A 27,267-nucleotide genomic window follows, 5' to 3' on the forward strand; every position below is an offset into this window, starting at 1 on the left:
TGTGTGTGTGTGTGTGTGTGTGTGTGTGTGTGTGTGAATGTGTGTTTCAGCTTCAGAGATAGCAATGCATATTTATTGGTTGTCCAGCCAAGACAACCAAATGCATTGAAAAACATTAGTGGGCATCACCAGGATACTGTTTATTTTTAAAGGGGTAGTCCATATTAAGAGGAAATCTCTTCTAAGAATCATTTAATTCTGCAAAGTCAAAGTAAACTTTTAATACAGCTTTTCTGTTTTCTAAATAAATTTTAAAAAAATCTGAGCAGGACGCTTTTTTCCCCACTAAAGTTTTTACCATACACTACAGGATGTGTCCTTATATTGAAAAAAAAAACATGTAAATATTTCACTGTGTCACTGAAGAGAAGCCCAAAAGTGACTCTTCATTACTCCTCAACATTGGATAAATGTTCCAGCTGAACGCATTTCTCTGAAATATTATTATTATTATTATTATTATTTTCTGGAGAAAAAAAAATACAACCTGGAATGTTTACATTGCTATAAGGAAACTCATAGGAAACGTAAAAGATGCATTTTAAGAAACGTGCATGCAAAGCTGCTGCTGTGTCGGTACTAGTTGAAACAGCCAAGCTGACGCGGGCTTACCTGCAAAAGGTCAATTGCCAGAGAGTCCGTCCAGTTAGCGGCTACCGAAGGCGCTTCAGTGTGAGTGTGTGTTTCAGCTCCTGGGAGGAAAACAAAGAGGCTGAAAGTGAACACCGTATATCAGATGGAGCTTCAGCATGAATGCCGAGCTGCTGTTGTAAACAGCCACACTGCACTGCACCTTACACTGCCTGGATATGATTCACTCTCCTCCTTCCTTCATTACTTGTTCAGAACCACTCTGACACTCCCCCTACCTCTACATCCTCCTCCTCCTCCTCCTCCCCCTCCTCCTCCCTGCATGGTTTAAACTAACACAAGCCCAGAAAATTTCAGGGGAGGGGGATGCTGCAAAATACTGCACTGCAACAACTCTAAGTTTTTTCTGCATGACCCTCCAGACCTCTACATATGCAGAATCTTGTGTTTCACTTTTCCACTTTTGGTCAGACTGCAACCACACACACACCTGTGTGTGTTTTATTGGGATTTTATGTGATAAACCAATGTGACGTAAGGCATGGTTGTGATGAGGAAGAGAAACCGATTTACAAATAATTTGGATACTTCTTTACTGTCAATCAATGTGCAATGACACAAGTATGTTTGCAATACTAAAAAAAAAACCTTAGCAATTATTTAAAAACATACACATTTTACACCAAGAATGGACAATATTTTAGATAATTTATCCAAGTTTATTGCAAAAAACAAAACTTATTTATCCTCCATCCATGTCTGCTGAACTAATATTACAAGTAACACAAAATCTTACAATTTCTATATTTTTTGTAACTTGTTTGTTATTTTTCTAAATGTTATGTTATTTTATCAGATTGCTTTAAACATTAAAATAATTCAAGTCCCCTCATTATTGATGCATATCCCCTTAAATACACCACTGATACTGAAATTTTGGAAGTGAAATCTTCTTTTCTTCCTTCCTCACCATTAAGCCTCCGTTACTCTGATTACCCTAAATAAAATCCACCTATCTATGGATAGAATGTAATTTAACTTGACTATGTATGATAGTCAAGTTTTTTGTAAAGTGTCTTGAGACGACATTTGTTTTGAATTTGCACATTTCAGCAAACCCACCGAGACACGGCCGTCTGCCCAAACTGAGGCTTTGCAAGCAGAACATTAACCAGAGAAGCAGCCAAGAGGCCCCATGGTGACTCTGGAGGAGCTGCAGGGATCCGCAGCTCAGGTTTGAGAAACTGTTGACACACTGAATATCAGTTCACAACTCAGAGGCTGTCAGAGGAAAGCCATAAGAAGTAGTTCAATGTTGGACTGAAGTCATGCAGGAGAAACAACAAACATGGACGAAGATGCTCTGATCTTACTAATTGCAAAACTAAATGTGTGTAGGAAAACACACCAATTCCTCTATGAAACATGGCGGTGGCAGCATCATGCTGAAGATGCTTTTTTTTCAGCAGAAACTTGCTGGTAAATGCAAAAAAGAACTGACAGAAGTTTCAGCCTTTGGATGTTTTCCAAAAGATCATCAGTGCCTATAGCTGGAAAGTGATTAAGGTGGAAAAGTTTAATGAGTATGATAACTTCTGCAAGGCACTGAAAATCTCCAGTTTTTACAGTGCAGTTGTATCTCGGCTAGCTGCATGAACAGACAGTTAATGTGCAGCTTATAAAAGAAACAATAAACAGACCAAAAAAGTATAAAATACGTGGCTGCCCAAAATTTTTAATATAGATTTGTGTTTTAAGCTAAGACAGTAATGTTGAAAAGTTTCAGAACTGGCACAAACAAAACCTGCTGCAAAGGCTTATTCTGAGAGGTAATCAGGAATCAATAAAACATTGACTTTTATGTCTAATTTTAAAGAAAAGCATGAAGCATTAAGGGTAATCTCACAATAGGGATGCAAACAACAAGGCACTGACTCTGCTTCACTCTGACCTGTCCCCAACCAGCAGGCCTGGGTAACTTCCTCTGCAGAGATAAAGTTTCTCCATGTGTCTACTCTGCATGATAGATGCTGAACTGTATCTCATCTGACAGGCCGACTAAATGAGACTCTTCTGAGTGGCAGCAAACAGCACCAGGAAGGAGTTTCAGGACAGAAAGTCCATCCCAAAACCAAATTAATTTGATCAGCGCTCTCTAAGTAGGATTAATGAAGGCAGCTGGAAATACTGTCAGGAAGATAATAAAACACGACTTCAGGTCTTAAAACTGATTATATAGAAACATGGATATGACTATCTTCTCATATTTTTGCTGTACCTGCAGTGTTTTATATGAACTCTGAGATGCAGCTGGATGAAACCCTTAAGACTAGTTCTAGTCAGGGTAAAAAAAAGACTGACCCTACAACCCAGTAGTACCCACAAAGAATCCATCCATGCAAAGGGAGAACATGCAGAAAGACCCTGGGGGGGATTTGAACCCAAAACCTTCATGCTGCAATGCAACAATACCAACTGTATGACATTATGCAACTGTAATTAAAGGTTATTTATGTTAAAGATTTTTACCTTTTACCTGAGGAGTCAACATATGCATGTGGCCATTTAAAATAATCATTGTGAGTTTACCATCAACTTTATCTTTTCTTTAGAAAATTATAGTTTCAAGAAGAAAATAAGGATACCTTTATGGTTGGAAATGTATTTATTACTTGTCTTTGATAATCTATAGCACAGACATGAGGGCCTATACTACCAAATTGCTAAAAACAAACAAACAAAAAACAAACAAACAGATTACTATATTTTAAAGCGCTATTACATTGTAATGTGCGTTTCTATTAGCCTGTAATGCACGTGGGTGAAAGACAAACAAATTATTAGGCTTTATAAATTGGCCCTCGGCTGTAGATTTCTATAGATCGGTGCTGGGCATTAAAATAACCCGATTGCTCGACCTCTACTAGTGTCTGTGTCGAACATTACGAAGAACCTCATTGATTGTGCTTAATGACTTGCTGGGGGTATGAAGACCGAAAAACAAAGTAAAGGGACAAACATAGCCCAGCTATCAATAGCTCGTTAGTGACTGTCAGTGGCAGCGTGCTATCAGTTTCCTCCAGATGAATAAGAACCATTAATCCTGACTGAGCAGCGAGACGCACCTCGACGCTACATCTGCATGGTTGGTCCTTGTTAGCCACTCGGCTAAGACAACCTTTGCTAACACGGGAAACCCCAGGAAGAGGATTTATAATATCAAACCGATCGGTCCGCTATGCTAACACGCACCACACTGAGAGATGATTAGGTACAAGGACTTCCCGATAATCGGCTAAAAAAAAAACCAAGCCTCGCGCGGAGAGATAACCAGCTCCAGCTAGCTAGCTCTGGGGGCGCAACCTCGCTATCCCCACATCCTTCTCCTGAATAAACGGACCGGTTTATTAGTCACGTAAAACTACACTCAGCCCTTATTTATATCGCTTACAGTTTAGTTTTTTTTTGTTTGTTTGTTTGTTTTTAAAAAGTGGCTAAAAAATAAGCAGGGAAATCCTACCTTTTAGAGAGAAATGAAGCAGAGGTGTTTGACAGGTGACGGTGTAAACACAGATGTGATTGGTCTACGAGCACTTCCTCTCCCTGCGGAGCGATACGAGCGGGCACTGCGGTCGCTAAGTAGAAAGCCAATGCCGCAGTATCTATGCGCAGCAAGTGCAACCAAGTTACAGAGATGGGCATTTCTTTTCAGCGATAAAGGACATAAATGTGGATTATTGATCTAATGTCCATATTTTAAACAACGCGATGGAGCTGTAAGTTGTTGTAGAATTTCACGTCTACCAAACTTACCGGGTCTACTTCTCATTCATGACTGCCTCTTTATTTGATGCACTCCTCATTCAACGTATGGTGCAAGGGAGGGCTACAACCAACAGCGAGCATTCGGGACCATGAGAAAAAACAGAAGAAAATAATAATAAGAAGAACTATAATAATAATTACTAATTAATAATTAATACCATCAGTATTGAGGGTGCTTTAAAATAATAATAAATATTATAAATAAATAATATTATGAGTATTATACTACTATTAGAATCACATTATACCTGCCTCCTTTATTAATTTTTGTGAGCCTATGCTCAATAATAGCATGCAAAACAAATAACATATATAGCTTGGCAAAATACTTAATTTGGAAAAGATGTTTAGTCCCCATTTAATAAAAGCCTTTAAGATTTTGATATATCAAATGTAACTACATTGAACATTGATTTTTTTTAAATTAAGGATTTAGATGTAAACTTGTGACTTTGAAGTCAAAATTGTGTATGAATTTTGGGTCAAGGTAACAAAATATGTTTTTGTGATTACCTTATTTTAACATGTTAGGAAGACTTCATGTTGGAACCACCATTTCAAATCCAAGCATTTATAAAATTATAACAGTGTTTTGTTTTTGTTTGTTTTGTTTTCCTTTGTTTTTACTGCCAAAACCTATCTTGATAAAATGTCTTAAATTAAAGAAGACTGAAAGGACAATATTAGAAATGGAAGACATTTCTGCATGGCGAGTTTGCTGGATAAAGATAAATATCACTAAATTTGTTTTTCAAACCATTGTGAATGACAGTTATACTAATATATATTCCATATAAATGCTTACAAGCATAATGTCAAGTTAGATAATTGAAGCAAATGCACTGGAATTGTTTTTCATATTTTATGTTATAGCATGTTCTGTACTCAGACACTAGGTGGGAGTATCAGACAAAGAGACACACATGTGGGGACACAACTATTGCTAAGTAGCAATATGAAATTCAAAAACGATTTTGGTAAAGATCATTATAATTCTTATTGTGGCCAGTTTGGAGTTCTAACTGGAAAATTATCTCATATGCATGTTAAAAAATTGTTTTTGAATGTTTATAGTCAGGTAATATTAAGCTTCTGAAACTGCCTTAAGCCTAACGTATTTAAAATGTGTGTGTTTTTACTGAAGAGTTAGATCTGTGCCAGGAATCCAACCAAATTATATTTACCAATTCTGATAAGAAGACTGGTCAAACATCCAACAAAGATGGATATTCCAGAAATGTGATGGCTGCAAAAACCAGATTTTCTGCAGTCTGCATATTGCAGTAATTTGCAATTTGGCACTCAATGATACTGCTGTGAAGACTGTTAAGGTATAGTTTAATGGCACTGTGCTTGAGGCTGTTTGTACTCAAGTAATGAAATGAATTTGTTTAAAAAAATAAAAAAAAGATGTATCGAGTTACTTTCTCTTTGCCTAAACTGCGCAGGGCATGGCACCCAACAGAGGAAACTCCACTCATTTTGTCTTCCTCTTTCTCTTGATACTCGATCATACAGATTGAGAATCTTAAACAATAAACAAAGTTATATAAATTAAGTGCAATTTTTTGTTTCAATCAAAAAATGTAATAACCTCGAAAGATATTAAATATTGATTTATGATCTAACTGCATGATCTAACTTTAAAATGCATCTTAATGAAACAAACATATGCTCACAATCTTGGAGAAGAAAAAAAGTACTCTTGCACAAATAAATTCACATTTCCCGAGTTAATTTACAAATAATAAGTAAAACATACATACCAGCAGCATCTATGTCTGTCTATGTGGGTTGCCAAACACTGAGGTAACAAACTGAGGCAAAGAAAGGCAAACACTTGTCTGGGCACAAGCAAACATTTCTCTCTACTTGAAGACAAGCCAACGTAACTTTACCTACTTTTTGTCATTACTCTGCCCTCTTATATGCTAATAATCTAACCTCCAAACACTGAGTGGAGAAATATAATTGTGTTTTTATGCAACTTAACACTACGGTTTGGTGTGGTTTTCTTATTCGCGAAAAGTTTTATTTTGAAACCATTTCCGGAGTCTCCTCATCAAATTTTGCTTTATTTTGAAACGCTCCACCGGAAACCGTTAGTTTCACTGCGCACGACTTGTCGGTTCGAACCTCGGGAAGAGCGGGTGGGGGCAGTTCTCCTGCTCCTCTCTCCTCCTTCCTGTCCGATTCTCTCATAAACGGCGCTTGTAACAAAGACGAGACAACAAGGGGGGTGATGGGAGCGCACACAGCACGGCCGACAGACAGACATTTATGAATTGAATTGAGCTCACCGGATATTATTTATTATTTTTTTGTCATTTTCAACGACCGTTTTTTTAAGTTTTCCTCGTGACGGGAGCGGAGTTTACACCGAGCGGCTTTCTGACTTTCCAAAGAGAAGTAGTTCAAGATGCTAGACTCATTGTAGACCCGCAAAACCAAAGCGGAAGAGTCAAAACCTTGTTTTGGTAAGTTTTTTATTTTTATTTTTTTATCTTATATGTTTTAGTTTAAATGAGAGTAAGTACATTTTTGGTTGTTTAGCTAGTGTGGATTGGTTGGCGGAGCACCTGTTCTACAAAAAACAGCTACTTGTCATAACTTTACATGGTATTATAATCTTGTTTTATTTTAAAGAAGTGACATTTGTCCCAGTTTGTAAAGAAATTTTATGGTGTTGTTATTGTTGTTTAACATTAAAACATATAACCCAATAATGAACGTATAACTACACAATAATCCCTATGCTTTTCTGCATATTAGACCAGTTTCTATTAATATGTAGTTATCTGTAAGGGTTTAGCTTTTTATTTAGCAACTTATTAATATAATAAATATAATCTGAATGTCATCTCAGTATAATTAATAACACATACAGGAATACTCTTCTCTCAGTAGCTACAACCAACATGTCAGCAGGAGTGTTTCCATGTTTTTCCTGGATTCTCATCCCATCTGCCCATGTATCCGCCCTTCTTCCTGAAACAGCTTTTCCGCTTTCCCTGGCCAGCGTGGAGCTTACCCACTTTTCACATGCATTGCGGTCCCCCTCCCCTCCAGCCACTTTATTTCAGACACTTCAGACAGATGGTGAAACTGTGTCCATCACACACAAAAGGAATTGTGTTTCAAAGCTGCCCCTCTTGTTCTCAAACTAGGCTGGTTTTAGGGGGTCACACCACTCGTATTGGGTTTAGTAAGACAAATAGTATTACAGTAAAGTCCACTGACCTGCCCTGAGTATGTAGACAAAACTGTAAACTGCTGGATTGGGCTATTGAACTAACTGGGTCATTGGAGCAAAGAGAGACAAAAGGGGTAGAGTGTGTCTAAAAGAGAGAATAAGGGGACTTGTTTTGTCCTTCATCCCGTTAAAACACAATCGCAATGTGTCAGTCTCCCACTGCCTGGATTAAACACACCCTTCAGTTTAACGTCTATATGCCGCTCTGCACAATGAAAATAACCAGAGGGCCAAATCTAAAACCCTGCTGCTGTTGTACATCCTTACCTCACGTTGACTCTGAAACATTTTCTTATTGTTGTGAATTGAAAAATAATCATCTTGTAATATTAACTCTTCAGTGTGTGTGCATTTTCAGTGTGATTGAACATGAAACATGAAACTCTGTCTTGTTTCAGCTAGTCGGCCCTTCCAAACTGGTCCGACTAGCTGGTGCACTTTTCTTACAAACTGGTTGACAAACGCTTGCCGATCAAGAACATGGTGTAATGGTTTTTTTTTTTTTGGTTTTTTTTTTGACTGCAGTTATTTTATTGCAGTCAATAAAATAATTGACTGCAGTGATTAAAACTAAAAGTTTTAATCACTTTTAGGTAAAAACTAAAGTTACTGAACCTTTCAGTTAATACTCACTAAAAAACACAGCTCTGCAGGGGTTTTGTTAAATTCCGGAGACTTAATTGAAACACAGAAAAAAAAAGTAACATCCATTAAATACACAGTACTCCTTACAAGCTCAAAGTATCATATTAAAACATAGGGTCCCTTTAAAAATGTCTCCAGTCAAACTCCTCAACATTAATTAAAATTGCTCTAATTGATTAACTCAAAATGGTCTTTAGATCCAGGTAAATGTTATTTAATCTCCTATTCTTACCTTTATCCACCACTACACTAGAGCACTGAAGATAGCACCATACTGTTCTTCTCATCACCCTTCACTGAACAGTTGTTAAAATCATCTCCCAAGTTGTTTAAATGATAATTGTTCTGAATCAAGAGAATAAATTAATCTGTGTTCCTCTTGGATTATTCGCTATTTTCAGTGAAGCAGTTCCACTTAAAATGTACGTACCTTGTCATTATTTACTGCAGCCAGGTGGTAGGTGTGTGTGTGTGTGTGTGTGTGTGTGTGTGTGTGTGTGTGTGTGTGTGTGTGTGTTTGGAGCTATCTTACAAAGCAGTTCGATAACATCTTTATGCTGCATGACTCAGAGGATGACTAACCCCTGTTTGTGTTTGATTTACCTGCTGCTTCCCTCACATCAAATAAATATGGTGAGGAAAATCTGTAGTGTGGACATTTGGTGACCCAGATCAAACAAATTTCCCTTCCTCATATTTCTACCTTAAGACCTTTTATAACAGCCTTGTGCAAAAGTATTCATACCCATTGAACTTGTCAAATTTTGTCATGTAAAATCTGCAAATCTTAGTATTCGTCTTTGGGATTTTATGCGATGGACCAACACAGAGCTCTACATAATTGTAAAGTGACATAAAATAAAGGAAATTATAAACAACCCTGACCCTCCCCTTCATGAGCCTGTCATAGAAAAACCATCGTACGCTTCTTGAAATCTGTTGTGATACAGGCGCCGTTGGAGATCTTTCCTGCCCACAGCCGTCACCAGAGTTACAACAACATTTAATTTCCCTTTGGGATCAATATAGTATTTTGGAATTTAATTTAATTTGAATAAGTAAATCTCATTATTGTGGCATTTAGCAAAAAAAAAAAACACAACAAATTTTGGTAATTCCAACTGACCTAAAAACCGAGAAATTTGGTCTGATTTAACTTGAGGGAGTGAGAAAAAAAAGTTTATGTGCCTTTTTATTCTGTCTATATAAACCTTTGTGTTACATTAAAAACTATATGACATTATAATGGCAGTAGAGCATCCTGTTAATCAAAGCGCTACAGACAGACCTCAGAGGTCGGTCACCTCAGTCTCAGCAGAAAGCTAAGATCTTATGACCATCAGTGGAGACTCCCTCATTTGAATTTGCACATTTTGTTGCAATCTTATCTTTTGGTTTATGTACAGTGTGTTGAGAGACTAAAGAAGCTGACGTATATTTAGTGTATTAATAACTTCTCTGACTTATCTTATTTTTCTGACATCCTGCAGTGCCGGTCCTGCCTAACAGAAACAGAGCAAATATGCCACCTTCTTTCCACGCTCCAGCTCCAAGCCAATCAGGGCATCTTACCTACTTAAAGTTTGAGAACAGGTCAAGATACTGAGCTTTAGTTTCACTAGATAAAATTGTTAACTTTCTTCAAGGAAACATAGATGCTTAGAGATAAATATCTTACCTAATAAATACTAAGAGACCCTGGTTATGTAAGCGTCATACCTACGTTGTTGGTTAAAAAGAGGGTTAGGGGTAATTTGAAGATTACTGGCATATTTTGGCACAGAACCAGTAGATAAAATGTCTGGTTCCTAACATTCCTTTTCGTAGAACAAGGAAGTTAAATGGCTTCTTAGTCGCACAAATGCTAGTTAAAACAATAATTGCCACTGGGAATTGCTAGAAAAAGCTCTGAAAATTTGCACCTATATATAACTCTGCCTATATATGACAGAGAAGATTTGAGATTTGTTTCCTTATTCAGTTCATGCATTCATATGTTCTGTGTACCAAAAGGAAACGTGATGCAGAAAGTCCCCATGCAAGATCTGAGCCAGGAAACTGCTTAGTCCGATTAGCACTGGGATTAGCGCCGCGGTGATAACAAAAACATTTTGTTTCTATCAAATATAAGAAATAAAAAAAGAATATAAATGTTCTTAAAAGTTTAGTTTATTCTGTTTTGGGGCACATGAATGTTTTCTATCATCAAACTAAGTTTACAACCTGATGAAGATAACCTAATTACATACAAAAAGCCGTTTCTAAAATATAATATCGATAGCAAGGGGGAAAAGCGATCCAAACCAACCTGCCTCGATGCGGGGAACTACATTTCTTTTGGTAAATCACAAATGAACTGTGATTTAAGTGGAGAGTTTCCAGTCACAAGTGCTGACCAAAAAGGACACAAAAGGCCGTCTCACTTGATTACAGAGAATTATGTTTTAATTTATTTGTTATTTTTGATGATGTCTTAATTACAGATCATGAAAACATTTAAGATTAGAATCCATCCAACAATGGATTCAATGAAAAGCGTTTTAACACCTGCTTGAAGGTTGTTGTTTTTTTCAAAAAGAGCATTTAATCTGTCGAACGATAGTACGATTATCTCATGCGTACCAGCATGTCCATCTCTGAATGGCTGAAAAACAACTAAGGTTTCGGAGAGGCCTAGTAAAAGCCTGGACTCAATAGCAACTGAGATGCTAGTAGGACCTGAAAGATGCTTGAAAACTCTCAAGTTGTTTCAGTGTTTTTTTCTTTTTAATTTGCATGCAATCTGTAAAGGAGAGTAAGCTAAAATTTCTCCACAGCGACGTAAAAGACTCATCACCAGTTATCATAAATCCTTGATGGCATCTGTAAAGGTGATGAAACTTCAGAAGGAAGTTATAAGTTCACATTGCATCCAGCTGATTGAATACTGTAGTTTTATTCAAATTTAAAACAACATGTTGTATTTACTCTGGTTATCCTAGTCTGATATTGATATAGTTGGCACTTTTTCATCCATATTAAGAAATTATTCACTTAAAACCAAGCCTCTAGTGCTGAAAAGTTACTTGTAAATTAGTTTTGTTTTATTTCAAATGTATTTGAGGTATTTCCACTAGAAACTATACCAAAAATACTTGGTAAGATTTTTTTTTTTTTTGCAGTGTAATATTGCTGATCAATATTTTTTTTCCCTGATGCTGCTGAAACTACAGGGCTATAAAGTAGTAAATGAATAATTAATGCAGTGCTTTCATCTGTAAATAATTAACGTTGAAAGAAGTTTCAGAAGAATATAAAAGAATCTGAATCAGAGACAATGAAAACATCACAAGATGTAGCGATGCAAACAGACTAATCAATACCCAGTTGACCTGCTTTGACTTTATCATGGGTTTAACATGGGTGCTCAGTGGAAAGGACTAGATGTCATGCAGAGCAGATCCTGAGCTCTTCCTTAGCCAGATTTATAGCTCAGAGTTCAAAGTCTGAATCCAGGATGACATGCTGATGTCGCTGAGTAATGAGTCATTTACTGCCCTGTTGTAAAAAGTTGCTTAAGACACTCATTAAATGTTCCATTTTGTCTTTTTCTTTCATCAGGTGATGATGAAATTCCCACGCTTTCCAGTCCTCTGACTCTTTCCTGAAACAGAAAGCAACCGTCAGCTGCGATGTCTGTCCAGGAACGATCTGCGTCGCCCCTCAAGCCAGAGGTCAAACCAAAACCAGAAATCCCTCCTCGATTGCTACACAGGACCTCACCTTCACCTGAGGGCGGAGGCTCGACGCAGGGAAAGGTCAAGAAAATAGCAAAAAGGTTCTCCATGCAGGACTCCAGCGAAGCAGCAGGAGAGCAGCTGACGAATGGTGCTGCAGAACTTTCGCCAAGTACGCAGGTGAAAAAACCACCTGAGACGAGACCCAAACCTGACAGCAACGCCCCCCAACCCGAGGCGCCGCCGCCGCTGCCCAAGAAGAGGAGCCGCTTCCCGCAGAGACAAACGGAGAGCATAGGAGAGGAGAGCGAAGGCATGAACATTTACAAACGACGATCAGGTACGGCAGCCGATCAAGTCTGTGATTCAAAATGGGGTTATTTTATGTTAGCCCCTTGTTTTGTTCAGTGCAAGCTAGAAATCTGTTGGCCAGGTAGGGAGGTCCTTTCTTTCTGGAAATACCTGAAGACTGAAATGAAGTTGTGAGTGAGCTAAAGCATATCAATGCCAGTTTTAGTTTTGTTCCAGGACACCCAGGTCACCTGTTCTAAAAAACAAAACAAAAAAAAAACATTTCCGTTGGTTTAGGCTCTTCCTCTATCTTCTTAACCAACAAACTTTTCTTCCTTGCAACGTGTTGCACTAACCAAAACCATCAGTAACAACGTAGGATCAAGGATCAACCTGCTTTTTTAATCATCAAACATTTGGTCTTTACTGCAAGGATCAGACCACAAAATCTGCATATTTTCTTCATGTGATGTCCCCATGTGATTCTCAGTTCCTGTATCTTCCAACTGGTTCAAACACAACTTGTAGTTTAGCCTGAACTGGTAGTGGTTTCACATTGAACTCTGAACTCAGGCTCGTTTTAAACCCATGCTCAAAATAAATTTGACTAGAAAAAGTTTAATTTACTCTTTCAAGACTCTTCTTTCTGTTCAGATATGCCTGACAGTATGCAACACTTTTTTGTGTGCAACTTTTAATACACAAAAAAGCTAAATAAGCTGAAATATAGAATAAAATGCACAAAAACTAGCTGAAGACATGGTGACACGATTGTAGTTTTTTATACACATGCAGCGGGAAGCATGGAGGAGCAGTTAGCAGTCTAATGTACAGTAGAGTCAGGGAGCTGACAGACAGGTTTGGCACCCTCCTCTTTTCTGCTCTGACAGCTGTAAACAGGTCAGTCAGCTCAGCTGTTCTGTGCCAGCACCACTGACTGACATGAGACAGGAGCAGCAGAGTCTCCTTCCGCTCCTGAGAACTACAAATATTTAAGACTCGGGTTTTTGGCGCATGGCATTCAATGAAATTCGTGTGCGCATTCCAGTGGAGGAAGTGGATATTTAATGATCTCATCTTGGTAAAGTGAAACAATTGTTATATAATTGTTTTATTTTCGCTGAGGTTCATTAAAAGGTCACATGATGTTTCATGGATCACATTTGCCCTGATATAACAAAAGGATCTCTTATTATACACTGTAAAAAAATAAAAAATTAAGATAACCTGAGGTTATGTGCCAAGCTGAGAACACGTCTCAAGTCGACTCGACTCTCATGTTCTCTTACATTGTGCTAATCAACAATTCTTTAAGTTTTCTTAAGGTCTTTCAAATTATTATTTTTTTTAATGATTGCCTTCATTATCACTGATTTTCCCTCAATTGCCTGACGATTGTGGGAGGAATAATTTTTGTCATAAGCCACTGAAATCTTCTGGCTCATTCTCACAAGTAAAATGTCTCCTAAACTTGAGGGATCAATGGAGTAAATTAATGAATTACCAAGTGTAATAAATTGATCTAATGGTGACAGCATGTTGGAGTAGCTCAGTTAGCTCTGATATATTCTTGTTTTTTTGTTTTGTTTTTGTCATTTTTACAACTGGGAGTAGCTGATTATTATCTCAAAAACTTATAACACCTAACCTATGACCCCAAATCCCAGAGGTGCTGAAAATTAAACTTGATGGACGTAGAAACAGAAGAGGAAGTTGAAACCATTGACTCTATAATGCTTCTTTAACCATCCCGCCAGAGAGAAATTTAAATAGGAGTGGCAAGAGGAAATGACCTGGATTAGCAGTGCTCCCAACAACCAATGGCGTCATTCAGGACTTGCTACTGTGAAATACTAACGGCTCAATTTCTGCTGCCCTGAACTGAGCTGTTAGTCATCACAGGGATTAGATCATCATATAGCAACAATGACTTCAGTCAGAAGCCTTTTAGGAGTCGTTGCAAGACTTGCTGCTACTGGAGATCCTTCCTACCTGTGGCATCGTGATCCACAAGAACGCTTTGAAGATCCTTGAATAATACGAGTTACGACAACATTTAATTTCCCTTTGGGATAAATAAAGTATTTTTTTAAATTGAGGATGCATGGACAGACAGTTCTTACTGCAAGAACCAATTTTAATTTAAACTGAATCTTCAGGCACTTTATTACTACCAGCCTGCTCACTATGACCCTGTGGGCTACAATTTCTTTAGGTGAATTGATAAAAGAGTAGCTGAAGGATGATTCCTCTCCATTCTGTTGGATGCTGTTTCTAAATTTTAAAGCCAAAAAGTTCAGATGAGCTGAAAGTACTGGACGGGAAATGTCCAGTATGTCAAATGCTAAGGACATACTGGCCATGTCCAGTATGTCAAAGGACATATTTTCCTGTGGTTCTCTGGGAAAGTCCTTGTTAAAAAAAAAATCAAAATATCAGTTTAGTGACTGCGTTTGTAAATATATCCTCCTATTGAGTACTAGAACTGCAGCTCATGGATATCTTTTCTTCTTTTTGGATCTTTTCTGTCGCTCTGCATGTAGATTTAAACTACATTATTTTACGTTCAAAGTATTACTGCACTAACGGATGAGATTTTCTATCTAGCATGACCTGTCTTTGCAAAAAAGGTGGCCAACCAACTGGCTCTGTTCAGTAGAGAAGAAGCTACACAGCTAAAACATAAAGGTAAAGCCGCTGATCCACATTCCAGCCCTCGCCTTCGGTTTTATGTGTGAGTTGTACGTGGAAGAGCTCAGCTGTTTGGGAGGAGTCTAGTGGAGGAGCTGCTGCTCTTCTTATCCTTTTAAATGAACCAGTTTAAAGGTTTTGGACATGTGCCACGTGCCTTCAGGATGGCTTCCAGAGGCGGAGTGGCACACATGTCCCACTGGGAGGAGGAAGCCCCTGGCTCCGCTGACCTAAAAATATTTAATTGTTTCGGTGCAGGAACTGTAGGAAATAGCCAGGGGAGGAAACGCAATCAGCTTTTTATAATTTTTTTTCTTCCTCTTATTGTTGTTTTCATGTTGACTTTCCGACCTGCATTAGAGATTTTTCCAGGAATCCTCCAACTATTCCAGTTAATGAGAATTCACGTACAACACCACTTTATTTGCACATACTTGCAAATGCATTCATGGCCTTCAGCATTACATAACACAATACAACCACAGACCTCAATGCATAGATTGAGTGGTAGATCAACACAAATCTGTGCAGAATAGTGAAGTGGAAGGAGAATGATGCACAGCTTATTTTTCAATTAAAAACTTAAAGGTGTGCTGCTGATTTCTGATTTCTACTCTGGAACTCCTGAATAAAATCCAGTCTAACAAAAAGTCACCTTTTTATTCTCAGTATAAATCCAGGTGCTCTGTGAAGGCCTCAGAAGTTTGTTAGAGGACATCAGTTTATCACGAAGCGTCTTGAAGACCAATACACTCACCAAGCAGGGCAGAAATAAAACTCTAGAGAAGTTTATAGCAGTGTTGGATTTTTGTTAAAAATGTGGAAGTTATGTAAATTGTCCTTTTTTAGCTTTATATCATGTTATAATGTTATTCCTTGCCTTGATTCTTCCATGCATGTTGGATGAATGTTTTAATCTCCCGTGGCAACCATTCATGGGAGCCTAAATAGTTGCTCCCACAAAGCGCCACCTATTTTCAAAACGCCTCACACAGCTTCGAGTATGCTAAGCTTTTCTCTCCAACGCGCCTAAGACCGGCTTGTAAACGGCTTCATGGAGGAGCGCTGCTGAGATGGCGTGCTGAAGTGTCAGAAAGAGCAAGAGCTTCTTAAAGAGACAGTGACCCAATTCAAGGAGCCAAATTGCGAAATCAAATTCCTTTAAAATCAATGTTTGGTTTATGCTACATTTTTATAACACCTAAAACTGTCTATAAAGTGGCACTGTGTGCCTGGAAAATATATACTTTAACCACATCCCAAGCGTCTAACAACTCAGAGTACTGTTGAGCAAATCACGTTAAAATGGAAAAAGTGTGCACTAAACCTACAAGGACATGGTTTTCTACCTAAACTGGGTAGAAAACCTGACCGATGCCCTGCTGAGGGCATTGGCCAGAGAAGCAGCCAAAAGGTTAGTGGTGCCCTCCACAAACCTGCTCCTTTTCCTATATGAAACATGTTATGTGTGGCAGAAAACTGACTCTGTACATCACTAGCTCTCTGAACACACTATCGCTACAATAAAACACGGTGGTAGCAGCATCATGCTTTGGAGATGCTTTTCTAGAGCTAAATCCCATTTAGAATCTGTGGCGAGACTTTAAAAATAGATTTTCACAGACGCTCTTCATCCAATCTGAGCTTGAACTGTTTTGTAAAGAGTAGTGAAAAGAGTTCAGTGTCTAGATGCCGTCTCCCGAAACACTTGCAGCTGTAAGTACACTAAAAGCTTTTCCTGCTAGAGAGCTGAATGCAAATCTTTCCACTTGTCAATTATGCATTACTTTGTCTTGGTCTCTTTGAATGAATTCTGATAAAATACGTTGAAGCTTGTGGTTAGAAGATATAAAACAGGTTTAAAAGGTATGAATACTTTTCCAAGAAACTGTAGTGATGAAATGCATGAAGCTAATTAAAAATGTCAAAGATGGAGGGGGTTAAGATGGCATGAAACCAGTCAAAAATGAAGTTGTACCTCTTGTGTGTCTCCAGCACCTGATGGGAAGGAGGTGGAGGATCAGGGGACAGGAGCGCCTGAAGCAAACGCAGAGGACCTGCTATACACTGCTCTCAGTCGCTGCTGCAACAAAACCTGCACCTGCATATGTCACCTAAAGAGACCCGGCATGATGCTCATATGGGTGCCTGTAGATGAAGACTCTCCAGGCGGAGAGGGTCAGACCAACGGGGAAGAGCGGAGAGAAGAGAAAGATGTGACGGTACAGAAAGCAAATCAAATAGAGGCGGTGCAAAGAGAAGAGCAGGAAGTTGGAGGACAGGAAGAAGAATATGAGTCTGAATTACCAGCACAGAAGAAGGAGGGGGAGCTGAAGGCAGCAGAGGATAAGGTGGAAAAAAATGACTCAGAGAAAAAGAGGGATGATCAGGGAGAAGAGACAGAAGCTGAACAGCCGAAGGAGGTGGAAGTGAATGCAGCAGATGGAGAACATCAGCTTCCACAGGATGTGCTGCATCCTGTGGAAGCTGATGGAGCACATGGTGGAAAGGTTGGTGAGAAGATTAAAGAGGGAGAAAATGAAGGGAAGGGGAAGAATGGGCCAAGAGATGTGAAAACACCTAAGTCACAGTTCCATCAGTCTCTGGAAATTGCGCTGGCTGGGGGTCTGAAAAAACTTTCAGACCACAGTCCTCTGGCTGCCGTTGCTCGCTGTCAGCCTTCACCTCAAAAAAATCCTCAGCCTTCACCGGTCCCAAGCCAACCCCCAGAAGATGACGAGGAGGGTAGCATCTACGAGCTCCAGCTACCTGACGCTGATGAGGGCGCTAGAAAACTCTCATCTTCTAGGAATGACTTGCACGAAGTTCCTCAAATAAGAGTCCACTACCCAGCTCGACGGGAGAAACCTGCCCACGGCCCCTCGGACGCTACACCTGAGCTTGAGAACCCAACAGAACCACCTCCCATACTACCGAGGGTTCCTGTGAACGGCTCTCCAGTCTATAGCAGTAACCTCTCAATCAGTCGGGTCAGACCACAACCCCCCAAAACGTCTCCTCCAAGCAGCCCTCTGCTTCCTTGCAGACCCCCACCGGCTCCACCGAAGACCCACTCCAGGAGGGCCAGCAGCGTCTCGATGCAGTCCGTCAACTTGTCAGGTTTGTACTTAAGCGAGATCAGAATCTCCTCCTGTGCTGAATTGCTCATTATCTGAACCAATGCTTGTTTTTTTGTTACAATAGAAGAAGAAAATAAAAGAGATGGAGAGAAAGAAGACACAGACCGGTAAGTTGTTAATATCAGGAATAACATTATAACATGATATAAAACTCAAAAGTCAATTTTCCATAGTAGCCTCTCTATAACTAGTCCATGTGAACAGACTGCAATTGGCAACAAATCATTTCTGACCTACATCGTCATTTTTCTAAGCAACAACAAGTGATGACAACACACAATGTCACGAATCCAACTGTTCCCCACAGAAGGAAAAGTAGCTGTGATAACTGTTCACGTCTCACTTTGTGTTTCCTGTTTCAGGTCTCCAGTCAGAAGGAATTCGTCATTCAAGTTGTGCCTGACAGATGGTAAGGCTCAGATACATCGGTAAAGTATCACTATTAACACAAGTGATCCAAGTTGCAAGTGGAGCTGAAAGCACGTCTGGTCAAAAGCAAGTCTGCAAAGCAACTGCTTCTGGTTGTATCTGTGTGCAAATAAACAACAGCCTGGCACAATGAGTCACATCCTATTCAATGGTTCATTTTATTTGGATTTTATGGTTTACAGTAGTTTAGATCAAAGCATTTTCATGCGGTAGTAAGGCCTAGTCAAAGTCCAGACCTAACTCCAATATGAAATCTATAGCGAGACTTAAAGAATTGGTGTTCACAGATGCTCTCCTTCCAATCTGACTGTTTTATTTTCGTTTACATTTTGCAAGCTGCGTGTAGAAAAAAATACACCTCGCTATCACTTGTGTTGTGTTTGAATATAAATAAAGTAATTGTTGCTTTTTAATTGTTTTTTTCTTAATCTTGTCTTTGCAACAATGCATGCTGGGGACAAACTAAAATCTTTCTAAAACGTGGATTTGTCTCACCTCAGGGCCTCTGTACCAAACGTACAGCGACTTCGCAATCCAAAAGGAGATTCATCGACAGACCGTAATCCGAAACATCAGCAAAACCAGCATGGACTACGCTATGGAATTTGCGGCGCGCTTCAGAGAAAAAACATCTGGAAAGTCAAATGAGAACTTTGTAGCCAGAGGGAGCCCTGTGCCCGCAGTGAGTCAAACCACCTTGTGGCAGCAACAGCCGACCGTACGGGACAGTGGACTGCTGGACCAGCTCACTGTTGACCAGATCAAGTACCAGGAGGTGAGGAGGACAAACACGCTGAAAGCAGACAAAGTATTACCTGCAAGTCATAAAAAAAAGTGATGCTCGTGTCCTCACACTTTTCATGTTTTAGCACTGTCTGTGCTTTGAGTGTCGGCGACTGTCAAATGAGCAGTATTTCCCATGACTGTTTATACCATGATGTAACACATGACACTTTATGTGTAATGAATCCATATAACAGGTATCTGCATCCTTAATAGGTCTTACAACATCTTAAATTAATTTATCTAAAATTAAAACCTTAAAATGTCTTAAATTTGTTACTCACAGGTCTTAAATTTTCTATGTAGTTTTCTTTTTTTTTTTTTCCTCATGGAGCTTTGCTGTGAGGCAAAAATTTGCTTGGCACAGAGACATCGTCTGTGACTTGAGGTGGTTACGGCTAACGGTCCTTAGCTGCTAATATACCCTTGCTAACTAGCCAGGTAAAGCCAGCTAGCTTTTTTTTTGCGTCTATTGTGGGTAATTTCTAATTTATCACCGGTTGGCTGGATGATGTACATCTTAGCCATTAGCGCTCCTCTGTTGACACCCAATTTGTCAACAGATAAATTTATGCAATTTATTTGCGATTTTACATTTTTGTACAGTTTCTAATGGTCTTAGTGGGGTTAGAGAAGTCAGTGAATCACGCAGAAAACTTTTATAAAACACTTTTTTAAAACACTTTACTTTTTGAAATAAGTTGTTGATATGATATTATAATATATTCAAATATTTGCTCACTTATTGGTGACATTTCTGTTGAAGGATCAGTTAAGCACAGGATGTTTGGCAGTTCTTGGAAACATAAACAGGACTGAAGAAGTAATGTAACCCTGTTCCAAGTTTCAGTGTTTGACTTTGACTCTTCTTGGCAGAGCATGTTTGAGGTCCTGACCTCCGAGTCTTCCTACCTGCGGTCCCTCTACGTTCTGACTGAGCACTTCATGGAAAACCGGGAGCTGACAGACACGATCATTATCAGTGACAGGAAAACCCTGTTCTCCAACATCCTGAAGGTCCGCGAGGTCAGCGAGAGGTGAGAGGTCAACACCACGAGAGACACAGAAAAGAAAGAAAGCGACTCCTGAGGCAGCTGGAGCTCTTCTCTTATCCGGAGGCGTTTCATGAAACCATTTGCTGCAGGTTCCTGAAAGACCTGGAAGAGCACATATTCAAGGAGATCGTTTTCCCAGACATATGCGACATCCTCCACTACCACGCCCAGCACAACTTCTCCACCTACATCGACTATGTCCGCAACCAGACCTACCAGGAAAAGACCTACAGTCGACTCATGTAAGAAACAACTTTCACATTACCAGAAACGTTCAGCAGCTGTTTTGGACTGCCAGTAAATCAGGGTGACTTGCAGGAATACTAAGGCTGATGCCATGTAATCTGATTTTCTGCATACCTACAGGAAGAGTAATGAACAGTTCGCCGCAGTCATCAACCGCCTTCAGGAGCTGCCTCAGTGTCAGCGGCTGCCCTTCATCTCCTTCCTGCTGCTGCCTTTCCAGCGGATAACGCGCATAAAGATGCTCATTGAGGTGGGCAGCGTCATGCCGGGTTTGGATTTTAAAGACAGAAAAAAATGGTGGAAGGCTGAGTTTTGCTCACACTTTGAACTTTAAGCAATATATGCGCCATAAAATGATCACAATCTAAAAGATTGTCTAGAACACAAAGAGCTACATTTGTAGCTGTCGCTAAAAGAAAAAAAATCTGTGTGCTTTTTAACTTTGTTTCAGATTTAAATTAAAAATGGCAACCTACCAGAGTCATCGGCTGAGTCTGGAGCACATGATAGAAACCTGGAAATCACGGGTTTCTGATAATGTTGCATTTATCACAGTAACTAGAGAGGCATTCACTTATTTAATAACACACCAACAACAGGCTCTGGCACCCTGTTGTTGGTGTTGTAAACCTTTATTCTAAGGGAAAATAAATGCACTTATAAAAGTCGATCAAGAGAACACTATTAAAGTAAATATGTAGTAGTCGAATATTGAAGAATATAACAGAAGAACGTGGGAGAGTAGACCTCTTCACAAACTCATATTATCTAGATAAATCTATAGAAATATCAAAGATAACTCAGGGCTGTTAGCTGAAAGCTTAGCATACCGCAGATGATAATGTGACCAGTGAGTTTACAGTATGTGATGAAGTTATGTAGGACTTCAGGTTCTGTGTCAGGTATTTGCTGCACGTTGTTGCCTTAGTTTTCGAAGACATGACTTACCATTTATCTGATGTAGCTGGTTTACCAGCTCTGGCGTTTTTTCCTGTTCCCAGAGAGTGAAGTAGCCTTAAAAGTCACAAAAAAAAAAACACCTGAAAATAATCGAGACTATTTAGACGTCAGCAGGAAGGCTTGTTCGTTGGGTTCAAAGTGTAAAAAAAAAAAATGATGGGTGGTTTAAAACATTTGCAAGTAATTGTGTAAAAACCACATATTTTGCTCATATGTGTACCAAATGTTTTAAGTGTGATAATTATGATGACCTGTATAGCTGATACATTTTCTAAACAGGCTTGCTTAGACATATATATCTATACAGGCCTCTGGTTTAGGCGGTGAACTGAAGAATTCAAACAATTAGTTCTCAAAAGCTTTAAATATTTTCTGTCAGCACATTCAGAGCAGAGTGATCCTTTTCGGTTTCTGTTTATTTCCTTTAACCGCCGGTAGTCTGAGTTCATCTTGCTGTGTGACTGTAAGGAATGCCATCACTCCAGAGTAATCCTTTCTGCTTCCTGACGCGCGCCGTGGAGTCGCCTCACCTCCACCCTGCAACCTGTTTAGGATCCGCACGGAAAAGAACGAGCTGCTTAGATAAAAGCTTGTTTGTCGTTTCAGAACATCTTGAAGAGAACAAAAGAGGGAACGCCAGAGGAGCAGACGGCCTCTAAGGCTCTGACCTCCGTCTCTAAGGTAAACAGCCCTCACTCTTCACTTTCCCCTCCACATACATGGCCGCTGCTTTACATAACTGGAGATCTTATATTGTGTTGGGTACGGATTTCCTGCCGAGTGAGGAATGATTTAAAGTGGCAGAGGGAGTTGTTTTAAAAAGCAAAATAAGCATTTCGACTCTTTATTTCCCTCTTGATCGCACACAGATTATTGATTGTTGCAACAGAGACGTAGGAAAGATGAGGCAGATGGAAGAGCTGATTGAAATCTCAAAGATGCTCGAGTTTGACAAGTTCAGGGTAAGCCCAGACCGGGACGCCTTTGATATGTCCGTCTATTAGTTATGAAGAGTTTAAACTGCATTCTGTCCTCGCCAGGCCATCCCGATCATCTCTGAGACTCGATTTCTGGAGAAGAAGGGAGAGCTGCAAGAAATGTCGAAATCAAAAACCTTTGTGAACATGAGGGCCAAGTTCTCTCCGGTTTACCTCTTCCTTTTTAACGACCACCTACTAATTACCATCAAGAAAGGGTAACGTAGAAAAGCTGTTGAAGAAACATTATCTATGATGCATTAAAAAAAATACTATTTACCACTGAAACCAAAAGCCTACATTCACTATAAAAAGACGCACCTCATTTTTTTCTCTCTATCTAACCATGTTTACATTTGGAGGAAAAAGCGCAAGCTAGCAAGCTTGAGAACCTGATCCGGTAACACTTTGACGGGCTGTACATAAGACTGACATGACACTGTCATAACGTGACATAACACCTGTCATGAACATGAAGGAGTATTTATGAATATTTATAACTGTTGTCATGAAGTGTCATTCGGTAAATAATGACACTTTTAATGCAAAGTTGCTTTAAAAGTTCCATTAAAAGTCCATTAAAAGTGCCAACTTTGCATTAAATTGTCGTTATTTACAAAATCATACAAAGTTGGCACTTTTAATGGACTTTTAATGCAACTTTTAAAGCATCTTTGCTTTAAAAGTGTCATTATTTGCCGATTGACGCGTCATGACAGTTATAAACATTCATAAAGACTCTCGTCTGCATGACATGAAACTGTCATAAACATAACCTGTCTGCCTTATGCACACCCCGTCAAATAAAGCGTCACCCACCACCCTAAATGGAAAGTACAATTATGTTGCATTTGTTTTCCTTTAATAGGGAATGACACATTTAACAAATCAATGGCATCATAAAGGAAGAACTTCAGTGGAAATACTAAATATTTCACATGACTCGAAGCACACCAGCAATTCAGTTACAAAGTGGCTTACAGATAACGGAGTGTTTTGACGAGGCCACCACAAAGCCTGATCTCTGTCCTGTTGAGAAGAGCTGGGCATGCATCAATATAAACTCGTTGCAACAGTTCTGTCAGGAGGAAATGACCAGAACTCCAGCAGTAGTAATTGTGAAAACTTGTTCAAGGAAATCCATGACATTTGATTCAGGTCACGCAGTTCTAAATAAATCCTGTCCAAAATGTCTTTAAATTTCTGAATTTGATGTGTTTTCTTAAATTATTTTGTCATGTAGTAAAATATTAACAATGGAAGATTTGATTTCAAACATTTTTATAATTGCTTTGCCTTTTTATACAGCATGTGGAACCATCCGAGTGAAAACAAGCTTATCACTTACACTTATCACTTGAGGAATGTTTTGCCACCTTTGTTGCTGTACTGCTGGTCTAACAGAAGGTTGAAAATAGTCTGAACTAAAGTTTTTTTCTTTGGCTCCGCTCCAGTATGCTCGGTTGGGAGATTTCTCCCGTTGTTTTTCCCCTAGTCATGTTGCCGTCATGACATTTCACCTGTGAAGAATAAAACCACCGCATGCCTTCGATTTTCTGTCACCACTCATGAATTGACTCGATACTTCCTCAAATGTAACGGGAAACGTTGTCAAAGACATTTAAGAGAAGAGACACCCGTACAGTTCATGCATGTGACACATCTGTTTGTTTTGCTTATTGTGTTTTTTTTTTTTTGGAATGCCCCCTGGATACATTTTTGTGTAACCAGTTAAACCTCCCTCCAGCTGTTTGTTTGCCGTTGACCGAGCTCTGCTCTCTGGTTCTGGTTCGTTGTGAACAGCTCAGACCGTTATGTGGTGATGGACCACACTCATCGATCTCTGGTGCAGGCTCAGCCTTTGGATGAATGTTTTGGTGGCGCGACCTACGAGAACTGCTTCAACCTCATGATGCTGGAAAACCACCAGGGACGCACAATGGAGCGGCTCCTCAAAGCCCCGACCAAGTGAGTAAAAGCGAATCTCAATAAGCTTTAATTTAGTAATGAGATTTAAAAACTGAAACTCGTATATTATTCAGGTTTATCACGTAAAACCATGTATCGCAAGTGTTTCTCTTAGGTTTATTGCTCATATTAGCTCATACAGATAATTAAAAATCATAATTCTCAGAAAAAATGAATAAAAATGATATATTTTTTAAAACATGTTATATTATGGCTTATCCATGGAAGGTAAAGCCACAGAAGGTCATTGCTAAAGAAGTTTTCTGCTATCAAAGCATATCTGGGGAAGTTGAGTGGAAGGAAAACTTTCACACAGGATTGACTACAGCTGGATTCAGAGCTTTAAGAGGCAATAAAGACCATTTGGATCCACCAGACTTCATATACTTTGGGGGAAAAAACTAATTGAGAAATGTACGCAGACATTGTTGTTTCGAACCTGAAGGTGAAATGAAGGGAGGGATTCTCAGCAAAACAATGATCCCAAACACACAAGCCAAGGAAATTGTGAGTTGGTCTCAGGGAGAGAAAATAAAACTTCTACCTGATCAAAATCTAACTTGAAATCAGCCAAGAAGAGAAGAAGAAGAACCAGATGGCATCATGAGGAAAGAGTGTCGTGTGAAAATATTGGAGCAACATCAAGATATCGACCAGGAAGTTTTAATCTTAGGCTGAAATGGACGGTGAACCCAAGGATACCATAAAGTTGCTTTAGGGCAATAAAGTAAATGTTTAGTGGAAGACAGAAAATATAAAACTAAGATGACCTACAAACCTGACTCAGTTCCACCAGTCTTGATGGGAGGAACGGGTCAGAACTTCAGCAAACTATTGAGAAGCTTCTGGAAGGAAATGCAAACAAACACGAGTCACACAGTGTAAAAGACAACTTAATCAAATACCAAGTAAATGTAAAGTAATGAATTTGAAGAAAGATATTTGAAAAATTTGGTAATCCTGACCTAACCCCGTAAAAACAGAAAATCCAATTATCAGTCATTCAGCGCCCCCCCAAAGAGGAACGTCAGTAAACCCCGACACGCTGCATGTTAGCACATCAGAAGCTCTCATCTTTTCATTAGGAGGTGGAGAAAACGAGGTTCTGCTTCAGTCCAGTCAAAGCTCGTTTGTGTCAACAGGTCGGACATGCAGAGATGGTTGGCGGCTTTCCCCAGCACCACCAAAGAAGACGTCGACGAAGAAGTGATTTATGAGGACTGGGGTGAGAACAGCATCGACAAACAGACCCTGTGTGTTTGGTCTTGTTCCATGCTTTATGGTCGTGTGTGTGTGTGTGTGTGTGTGTGTGTGTGTGTCAGATTGTCCTCAGGTGCAGTGTGTGGAGCAGTACATCGCCCAGCAAGCAGACGAACTCAACCTGGAACCCACCGAGATCGTCAATGTCATCCGCAAAACCAACGAGGGTAAAAACCGGCAAACAATGCATTGTAGAAATTTTCAAAACATCTTTTTTGATTTTTTTTTTGTTTTTGTTGCAAATATGGGATTCAAATATAGGTTGAATGATTGTATCAAGTGAACAGATTTGCTTTTGTTTCACTTATCTGTTCCATTCCTTGACTTTATGTATACACCCCCTTAATCCTCAAACCTTCCTTTAGTAGTTTAATCTTTTTGACTTTCTTGCATGAAGAGAAAAACCTTCAATCTTCCCTCATTTGTCTTCCACATTCTTCCCCTCCCCCTGTTTTTTTTTGTTTCAACCCCAGGCTGGTACGAAGGAGTCCGTTTGTCCGACGGTCAGAAAGGCTGGTTCCCCGACACGAACGTCATCGAGATCACCAACGAGCACGTCAGGAGAAGAAACGTCAAGGAGCGCTACAGGGTCTCTCAGGCTACGATGATGGTGAAATGTGGCAAAGCCCGCTGAGTACGTCTACACCGGACATACGCTTTAAAGGACAATAAGACAGAAGATCCCAGTGAATGCCGATTATCAGCAAACACCTTGTAAATAATCCCCCAGCTTATCCCACCGAAGTAACAAGGAACTAAAATTAGATCTGTTATTGCCAATGCTAAAAACGCAGCATGCACTTTTAACAATGACTGGGAAACTGTACATGCCAATCATTCTCCAGATTTCTTGAGATACTAGTCAACGTTGAGTCATGCACATTCTCCGGTTCCTGCCACGTCAAACATTCTGCCGACTGTCACCGAGATGGCAAAGTTTTCAAGAATCTAGAGTGAAGATCTGCCGATCACCTCTGGATATTTAAAACCGATAGTGCTGGAATACTACAACGCCTCCTACAGTTCTGTAAGGGGAAAAAAAAAAGAAAAAAAATGTAAATATGTTAAAAAATGTAAATTGTAAAAGGGTGTTTTGATTAAACTAGCAGTTGTACTTTTAATAAAAAAACAAAAAACAATCTTAGTCTCGTGTTTGTAAAGGAAACATTTTTATTGAACACAACATTAATGGCACAGTACAAACGTGAACATATATTTAAGATATTTTACAACTAGGTAAAAAAAAGGAATGACAAATTGAAGTCTTGGGGTTTTTTCAGAGGATAAATTGCCCAGTTTGTGGCCTCCGTAACCAAATCAAAGACTCATTCCAAAAACGATCCTTTGGTTCGACGCGATCACTGCATGGCATCGAAAGTTGTTACCTCCCTGAGGCTGAGCAGAACCTGCACGGCGTCCCCTTCCAGATCTGTCAGC

General features: G+C 39.4%; 1 protein-coding gene across 2 annotated transcripts; it reads left to right on the forward strand.

Moving 5' to 3' along the window:
- Positions 1–6,560: 6,560 nt before the first annotated feature.
- On the forward strand, positions 6,561–26,974 carry LOC103137514 (rho guanine nucleotide exchange factor 15). Of its 2 annotated transcripts, none has more exons than XM_007551271.2 (16): positions 6,561–6,893; positions 11,915–12,370; positions 17,008–18,132; positions 18,217–18,259; positions 18,515–18,561; positions 19,082–19,356; positions 20,241–20,401; positions 20,509–20,661; positions 20,786–20,915; positions 22,232–22,306; positions 22,495–22,587; positions 22,666–22,820; positions 24,406–24,570; positions 25,713–25,795; positions 25,893–25,997; positions 26,304–26,974. In XM_007551271.2, exons 2-16 carry the CDS (start codon positions 11,986–11,988, stop codon positions 26,462–26,464), a joined length of 3,156 nt encoding a protein of 1,051 aa, XP_007551333.2. In that variant the 5' UTR covers positions 6,561–6,893; positions 11,915–11,985; the 3' UTR covers positions 26,465–26,974. The 2 variants fall into 2 exon arrangements, with proteins under 2 accessions (XP_007551333.2, XP_016526522.1); XM_016671036.1 differs by having other exon boundaries at positions 6,562–6,893; positions 18,220–18,259.
- The last annotated feature ends 293 nt before the right edge of the window (positions 26,975–27,267 follow it).

The sequence above is a fragment of the Poecilia formosa genome, unplaced genomic scaffold (assembly GCF_000485575.1).
Source record: "Poecilia formosa unplaced genomic scaffold, Poecilia_formosa-5.1.2 Scaffold41, whole genome shotgun sequence".
NCBI classification, from domain to species: Eukaryota; Metazoa; Chordata; class Actinopteri; order Cyprinodontiformes; family Poeciliidae; genus Poecilia; species Poecilia formosa.

What these genes read in the sequence shown, in the direction of transcription:
- LOC103137514 (XM_007551271.2), top strand. Translation starts at nt 11,986, where the DNA reads ATGTCTGTCCAGGAACGATCTGCGTCGCCCCTCAAGCCAGAGGTCAAA. An exon ending in CTAATTACCATCAAGAAAGG is followed by an intron (nt 22,821 to 24,405) that starts GTAACGTAGAAA and finishes CGTTGTGAACAG; the next exon opens with CTCAGACCGTTATGTGGTGA. An exon ending in CATCCGCAAAACCAACGAGG is followed by an intron (nt 25,998 to 26,303) that starts GTAAAAACCGGC and finishes TTTCAACCCCAG; the next exon opens with GCTGGTACGAAGGAGTCCGT.